Source organism: Lytechinus pictus, chromosome 4 (genome assembly GCF_037042905.1).
Source record: "Lytechinus pictus isolate F3 Inbred chromosome 4, Lp3.0, whole genome shotgun sequence".
NCBI lineage: Eukaryota > Metazoa > Echinodermata > Echinoidea > Temnopleuroida > Toxopneustidae > Lytechinus > Lytechinus pictus.
Genome location: NC_087248.1, coordinates 17778833 through 17787754, shown reverse-complemented (window position 1 = coordinate 17787754; position 8922 = coordinate 17778833). Strand labels below are relative to the sequence as shown.

General features: G+C 40.2%; 1 protein-coding gene across 1 annotated transcript; it reads right to left on the bottom strand.

Annotated features, from left to right (window-relative positions):
- Positions 1 to 237: 237 nt before the first annotated feature.
- Positions 238 to 7488, bottom strand: LOC129258913 (metabotropic glutamate receptor 2-like). Its single transcript, XM_054897152.2, has 2 exons — positions 5074 to 7488; positions 238 to 4419 (listed from the first exon to the last, which is right to left on the bottom strand). The coding sequence occupies exons 1-2, from the start codon at positions 7135 to 7137 to the stop codon at positions 3739 to 3741; spliced, it is 2745 nt and encodes a 914-aa protein (XP_054753127.2). The 5' UTR covers positions 7138 to 7488; the 3' UTR covers positions 238 to 3738.
- Positions 7489 to 8922: the final 1434 nt, after the last annotated feature.

Here is an 8922-nt window from a genome sequence, read left to right as displayed (position 1 = left end):
TCCACTTCTCTCCTGGTCCTTTCCTCTTCCTCGTCTACTCTCCTATGCTCTCTCTCTCTCTTTCCATCTCCCCCTGCCCATCTATATCGCCATTTCTCTGTCTCCTCTCTTTTTATCTCTCTGTCTGCAAAGCCAACCGTACTTTTCCCTCACATCTTAGACCTTCTAATAACACTTCAATGAAGACGTGATGTGGTCTTCAAATACCCCTTCTTGGATATATTGATGAGACACAAATTTAACCTATTCAACATTTATTGTCTTCATATAAAATATCCACTGTGGTAAAGGAGTTAACAAATCAATTAAAGCATGATGAGAGTTGCCACCATCTGGCTATACAGTGCGTATCAAAGAAAGTTTACACTTAGAAATAATGCTGTAGAATTATGTATTTGTAATATCCTGAAGCCTTTTCCACATTAATTTTCAACATTGGTACAGATCTCTTTAAGCAAATGACGATATGACTGTCAACAAATATTTTCGCTTACGTTTGAAAAGTTCGTGAAAAATGATTTGCGCAGAACCAGTTATGTGAATAAAAGTATACGTCATTCATGAAGAACACATGAAATTTTACAAGAATGATTGATTTGAATATATATTTTGCCTTTTGAACTTGTTTCCTTGTCCAAAACACTTATAGAGCGCCATTGAGCCTCCCCCCCTCCCCAAATACCGAGGCCATCGTCATGATATCTGCTTTACACCGAGATGTGATTCACATGAACTGGCTTAGGTTTGATTCTAGGTTTGTTAATCATTGTCAAGCTTGGGAAAAGTGGGGAGAAACAAGTATTAAATGAAATATGAAATGTTAACGCACTTTAAATGCTAAAAAAAAACTAAGTGAAAGAAAGCTGGAGATGTCTGAAATAAACCTTTGTTTACATTTAGTTGTGTCCTCAGATCCAGCTGGCACAAAAAAGGGTAAAGGTTGTGCTTACCTAGGGTTAAAATGTTAATTTGGGTGGCAAGGTTGTTACAAAACATTTAAATGTTACCTGTTTTATTTCAATTCGTTAAAAATGTTAAAGATTATGTATGAGAAATGTACCAAACAGTCAGTTGGTTGTTGCCTTTTTTTCCTTGACACAACGTGAAAATTAGATTTCTGCGCAAACCGATTTATGCGAGCTTTACAAAAATGGACAGTGCTCACTCAGGTGTAACATTCTGTCAATTTTTTTATTTATTTGAGAGATGAGACCAAGAACATATGTGAACAAATTATCCCCATGTTGTGTATTTTTCAATTTCCAGGACTTTTTCAAAGTGTAACGTTTTTATTGATACGCACTGTATCGGAGGAATTAGCGTATCGGACACTTCTCATGAAATAAACATTTTGAGGTTTCTTAGGCAGGTGTAGTCGTATTATTTAACGCCCTTAATATCATATGACATGTACTTGTGAGCCCGTTAACATAATCAAACAAATGCAGTGTTTTCATTTTGCATAGGCCCCAAAGAGTAGAAATTCCCCCAGTTTGATGAATTATTCACATCACAGAAATATCACCAGGACAATGCCATAGGCCCTACACGATGTATTATGCCTGATACTCCAGATCAGTGGTCAAATTTCTCGTTTCATTTCTAAGTTATGCATGCCACCACAAGCAGCATAATTGGATGATCACGGGGAATTCATGCCACTCAAAGTCAAACAGTTGAGCTGAGCATCTTCCATCCCATGTTTTGCCCGAATATCCTTGGATAGAGTCACGATTTCAAACCTCAACTTTCTTGTAACAATCATAATAAAAACCAAGACGTTCGATTGAAAACCTCAGCGTTTCATGCTTATAGCTTCCGAAACTAATTTATTGTATTTTATTTTTTAATGATTTTTTTTTCACTTTCATGTACATGTACATCTTTACAGTCATTTCCTACCTCACGTTATACAAGTGAACATCAGTGCATAATATGATTATATACAAAATGAGATTAGATTTTCAAGTGTATAAAAATAGACAATTCAAGGCCGTCGTGACAATGTCCTTTGGGGGTCATGTGCAATGTTCAATCGAATCAACCAGTTTAATGGGACACAATGTATCGATGCTTCTGATGGTGTGGTGGTTGTGGTTGTGATAATGGTGTTTTTTGAGGAATTGATGGCGATGACGACAGCGTCGATGATGACAATAATGATGATGGTGCGAGTGAAGAAGATAATGATGATAGCGATGATGATTATGATGGTTGTCGTGATGATGATGATGTTGGTGATGATAATAATGACTACGGTGGTGGTGGTGGTGTCGGCGATGAAGATTGTGGTGATGATGAAGAAAGAGGGTGGTGATGTTTTTTGCCGTTCTGGGCTCCGTAACACAAAGATTAGCGATGAATTGCAAATATGAAAGAACCGCACTGATTGGTCCCTGGTCAGTATTTTAAACTTAAAGCGCGTGTAATCGATATTGATTGGTAAGTTAATTTAGCGATTGATCGCTAATCTTTGTGTTACGGAGCCCTGGAGGTGGTAGTGATACAATGATGGTGTTGGTCGATATTGGTGATTAAGAGTGACGATGGAGATGACGATCATGGTGATGAATCTGATGATGATCATAATAATACTAATATTCCGCATTTATATAGCGCTTAATACATCGGAACGACGTCTCTAAGCGCTTTACAGACATATTATTACCCCGGTCATCGGATCCTTGCATGCCCGCATACAATGTATGCACCTTCTCCACTCCCTGGGGAGCATTCCAACAAGAGTTCCAAGACTCATTTGCTAGGCATACTACATATAGGCTTTCACATCCTACCGGGTACCCATTTAACACCTGGGTGGAGAGTGGCAAAGTGTGGATTAACACCTTGCCAAAGGACGCTAGGCCATGGTGGGATTCGAACACACGACCCTCTGATTACAAGGCGAGAGTCAGAACCGCTACACCACGACGCTTCCACATCATGTTACTCCATATCAAAAGACAAAACTATCGGCAAGTTCATCGTATCGTTATCTTTATCAGCATCATCATGTTGAAGGTACCGTGACCGAGTGGTCTAAGGCGCCTGACTAGACCCGAGAAACTCCGAGATTCGATCCCCGGCCACGGCTCCTATATGCCCATGGGCAAGGTAGTATAAATCAACTGTGCTCTTTTATCAAAATAAATGGAAATGGTTTTATTGACCATAATTTGTGTAGCTGTAAAAAAAAATCATCACCATCATCATTGTTTCATTACTATCATAGCGCATCTTCCCCTGTGATTGATCATGACCTCATTCATTCATGTTCATGTGGAATGAACTTTTTGATCAAGTCAAAGTTCACATACAATAATCATTATAAAAACACAACGGAAAATCCCAATTTATTTGTACAGCTCAAATAGCTATTGCCACATTTTCTAGATTTTAATCTATTAGCTACAACATGGGCAAGGAATTAAGGCAATGAGATTAGCTACAGTGTAAGAAAAAAGACAGAAAAGCAGAACTATAAACAGTATGGGAGACAAGACATTGTTCTGACGTTTCGGTCGAAGGCCTTCATCAAGTACTTTTATTCTGACGTCGGGATAATTATTTTGTCTCTTGTTTGCGGTGTTCCGTTGATTTGTGCTCTACTTCGTCTATTTCCCTATTCATCTAACACCAACAAAGAACTTCCCTCTTTCAATCTAAGATTCTCGTGTAAGAATTCAACCATCGCCACGGCTAATCTATGTCAATGAATTATCATCTGATGTGCTATAGTCAGCTGCAGCTGCTTTCTGATCCGGATATAGTTGAGCACCTGTCATCTCGAGGTGAATTCAGACGTCCTTTTGCAGTTTTCTCATTCGACGCTACGCCGTAAGACTTCTTTGCCTGGATGCCTTCTCCCGATGGCCGAACTTTCGCCTTCCGAAATTTGGAGATCCCTCTTTTCTCATCGCCGCAACCGGCCCCTTCCTCGACGTGGACATCGATATCTTGCTTGCCCTCACTGGTCTCCCCAGTCGTGCCACCTCTGACGGATCCGTCATAAGTCGTAGGGTTTATGATGACCTCCTTCTCGAAATAGATAGCGTAGAGCTTCGAGAGAAACATGAAGCAGAGAGTGATGGTGCCGTTGCAGATCATGGCAAGAGAGAGGACGACGACCTTGAGTTTGGAGTCGTTGATTGCGAAGTAACTGGATATGAAACCGATCCAGATAACGAGAACCGTGTAGACGCAGAGGCCGATGAATCGAGACTCGTTGTAGTTGTTGGGCACCTTGCGTGTCAGGACGGCATAGCTGCTGCACAGGGTAATCAGGATGAAGTTGTAGCTGAGCGAGGTGATGATCTCTTCGCTTGGAAAGTTGCATATGAGTTCAACTTGTTGTGGGGCAACGACTACCTCGATAGCTGCAGGAGGTACGATGATCAACCATATAGTATTCACCAGAACCTGATGAAGAGAGGGGGGATGCGAGAAAGAGAGGGGCGGGAAAAATAACGAAGATATTGTTTAATATTAACATGGACGCGTCGTGGTCTAGTGGTACTGACTCTCGCCTTTCAAACAGAGGGTCGTGGGTTCGAATCCTAGCCATGGCGTGTTTTCCTTCAGCAAGACATTTTTCCACTGTGCTGCCTCGACCCAGGTAAGGTGAATGGGTACCCGGCAGGATTAATTCCTTGAATGCACGAGCGCTAAAAGGCAGCTCGAGCTAAAGCCGGGGTGATAATGATAATAACAATGCGCCTCGGAATAGTTTCTAGGTAGATGGCGCTATATAAATGCCTATTATTATTATTATTGAATGAATTTGCTTCTGTCAACTTTCTAGCTAGCATGTGCGATAGGCATGACATGGTAGAGTTATAGGAAAAAAAACAGCCAGAATAATTTGATAACCGAGACCCCATTTAGAATCATCATCCTCTCTGCAATATGGTTATACCATTGTTTAGATTAATGCAAAAGTAGCTTGGAAAATCTGTTAATTATCATAGCTTGGAAAATCTGTTGATTATCTGTTGATTATCATTGGTGCCAATAAATTTTCCATAGACGTTTACCTCCTTATCATATTGATATACATTTATACGAGTCACTAACCTGGATGCCAATAAGGATAACGGCAATGGTTGCCTGGGAGGTCGGGCTGATGCAACCAGGTCTCCTAACTGACCTTTGGGCTCGATCAAAGATTCGGTATATCCGGTTGACTCTCGTCAATATGGGCGCGTAGATGATTGTGAAGGAAAGCATGAGCATCATGCGCGCGATGAGACAGGAGCTGAAGGTCGGCTTAGTGATCAGAATGAAGACCAAAAAGTAAGAGAGATAAATCCCAACTAGAATGATACTACATAGTTCGCGACTGGAGGCTTTGATTAATAAGTTTTGTCTATTGCGGACGTACAAGTAGAGCACCATCGAAGCCAGACAAAGTCCACCCACCGCTAAAACGGTCAACATGATCGCCAACGGATTATTCCATAGGATGTATTTGGCTTCTACCGGAATGCAGGTAAGGCGTTTATCGTCAGGAGCAGCACTTTTGGCGCATTCCATACAAACTGTGTGATTCAGAATAGTGATCTCGTCCTCAGAGCAATTCAAGCATGACCAGCAACAAAAGTTTTCTCGAGGGATGTATATTTGACCAATGCCGCAGGGATCGCTACAGTACGACATTGGCGCAGTCCCATTCATGCGATGATCATCTGGTCCCCAGATCACATCGGAATCGTTCATTATGAGTAAGTTTCCCCGGATGGCACTCCACAGACCAACCATCACCAACTCATAGTTGCCGTCTTTGACCTGAATATTGTCAATGACATAGCGACCGATGGCATCGCCACCACTGTCAAAGATCACATAACCCGACTGACCCTTAAATGATTGGTTAGTCATATAGTCAAAGAGAAGTGCGGTATCCAACGGCATCATTGCTTCGCAGATCCCAGGCTGGCCTTCACATAGGTCATTGTGCATTTCAGAGAGACCCAGAGCCAAGGTGGTAACTGCATCTATCACCAAAGATACCGCGCTTCCAGCACTAAAACCTGGGCTTGAGAGACATGACGCCCCATGCTTGATTAACGAACAGTTCCTACTGGAATTCCAGTAGTCTCCAAACCATGGATTCTCGGGGGAATCTGTCGGCGTCAGTTTCAGGAAATGGTCTTCAAACTCCTGCACGTGAGCCGAGAAAAGATGAGTTTTGAGTGACCCGAGAGCTCCCTTTCTATTTAACGGCTCAATTTCTCCTATACTCATTCCCCATCCATCACTTCCTAAAATCTGATATTCACCAACTGCTCCAATTCTCCTCACTGCGGCAAGAAAGCTGTTAGCATGTTCAACATGTATAAAGAGGATCACGACCTTTGCTTGTGGTCTCATCTGCATGTCCAAGACAATATCATCAAAGTCTTCCTCTGTCAAGTGAGGTCCAATTTCAAAAGCTTCTGCGAGACAGACGCCGATGTCATCTGCACCGCGTACAATCTCTTGGTAAGCGTTTGTCCCATAGTTGTCGTCAGAATACAAAAGATATATATACGACCATCCATGTGTCCGGATGATCTCTAACATCGCCTGAACCTGAAGTCTATCAGGTGGGACTACTCTCAAGAAATACGGATACTGCGTCATGTCGGATAGATCATCGCTTGTTGCGTAATAACTAACAACAGGAATGTGATTTAAACCAAGAAGCTGAGCTGCGGACATCGTTGTTTTGCTCATCTCCGTTCCCACTACACCTATGATTGGGCTACCTTCGGATATGTTCTGTTTGGTCTGCACGGGACAGACGTCATCGCGGGTGAACTCTGACGGAAGGAATTTCAAGGCACCAATTTGCGTCATGGAGACATCGGAACAGGTGTCCCTGATCTCGAAGCCAAGCTCAACCCCCGGCAGTATGTCTGAGCGGTTGTTGAAGTCATTAATGGCCCACGCCATGGCTTCCAACCGATGCAATGTCTCTGTCTCCCGGAGTTGACCGCACCTCTGTCCCGATGGACCCGTCTCATGGACTGGGAACAACCCGCCAATGATGAGATCACCATCTTTCCTGTAGGTGATATCACTGTGTTTTACATGGTCACCCGAAACGTTGAAAAATGTCCACATCATCCAGGCCAAGGCCACCAATTGCAGTTCCATTCTGCGCACAAGTCTCAGAAAGTGTTTGTTCGAAAGTCATTATTTATGACTACTTGGTTATTTTCAAATCCATTTGACATATTTGAAATAATTTGTTGCAAGTGGGTGTTTGGCCTCTTCATTGATTTTTATGAAGTGTATGTTTCTCCGACACAAATCGTTCCATGCGCAGTTCTTCACTCAGTTCCACCAAGATCGATGTCCATATTTCTTTTTTAATATACAAAAAAAAACCAACTAATTTTGTATATGTCGCATGGATGTCATCTGCTGTGCCATCCAGTTACCATGGTTACCATACACCAGTTTTCCTCTTCACATGAAATTTGCTCGTTATGGTTTCTCTTTTTCTGAAAGGAAATGACACAGATAAAACCGTAGATTAAGAAGTTGTATAATATTAATAACACGATTCATGTTCGTAGTATTCTAAGAAAAGAACTACTTTCACAAAGTAGAACTGTACTATACGTGTTTCTGTCATCTTAACAAGAGGGGAAAAAAGATGGTGAACGTTCATTAGACCACGCCGATCTATTTTTATCGAACAACCTTCCAAATGCCGTTGAAACAATATTGACAAATTACAAATTTTAACAGCTCTTAATAAATGTTACTTATTGAAATGTACCTCTCTTCAAAGTCTCTCAAAATGGATTATCATCATCATCATCATGATTATTATTATTGTTTTTGTTATTTTAAAATTTTTATTAATATTATTATTATCATCATCATTATTATTATTTTTATTATTATTATTACTTCTACTACTATTACTGTCATTGTTATTCACACTTATTAATATTTATATAGTATATGGTATATAATTATGTCTTGATTGTGTAAAAAGGTTTGGAAAAGGAAGATTACAGCAAACAAGCCTAATATGATAATAATTCATTTTACGCAAGTCATAACTATTTTTTAAAAACTTTATGTAATATAAAATATTATTTTAAAGTCAAAACAATGTTGTCGAAATCCCGCATATTGCAAATGACTGCTTTCTGTAAGAAGAAAACCATATGGATATTATATTGTCTAAGGAATTGAAAAGATGATTGTGATTAGCAATATAATAGCTCGCAAGGTTTGACGGACCCCACTTAACACAACCCTTCCACTCATTTATTACCGGGTGTGAAAAATCACCCTCATCCAATAATTGCAATTGAACCAACAATAACTGTACATCAAACAGCCGACAGGCTTTACGGCTATAATTTATATTACTATTAAGTAAGCAATCGGGATATAGTTGAAGTATATGCTTTGTTAAATGATGGCGATCTTATGAAGACTATTTGATGAATATCGCTTCTATTTTATAAGGTAAAGGACGAAATTCTAGAGCGGTATGGAGAACATTTCTAACTACTTCCACTTCGTAAAGATTAATAACTCGGTTGCCGGGGTAATAGTCGTAAATATTGATCTCAAAGGTTGATTGTGGACGTCATTTATTTTCTGGTTATTAAACACACCACATGTTGCGTTTTTCATCGAGATAAAGTCATCTTTGAAGAAAGTGTAAAGTACTATATTCGATGAAGACCTAGTCATATAAACTATCTGCCGGGCTAGTGGATTAATGGTGGAAAGCTACTAAATTTAGATAGTAAATGACACATCAAGGAGAAAGAAAAACACCTGACTGAAGTTGACGTATTCTATTCCATACCATTTTTCACGAAAGTATAATAATAATTATCACTTTGGTTACTCCTATTTCTTATACTACTTTATTACTAAAAATGATGATCTACTTAAACGCTTCCCTAC

Coding starts and splice junctions, on each gene's coding strand:
- LOC129258913 (XM_054897152.2), bottom strand. CDS start 7,137: ATGGAACTGCAATTGGTGGCCTTGGCCTGGATGATGTGGACATTTTTC. Junction 4,420..5,073: donor TTATCCTTATTGGCATCCAG/GTTAGTGACTCG, acceptor TCTCTTCATCAG/GTTCTGGTGAATACTATATG.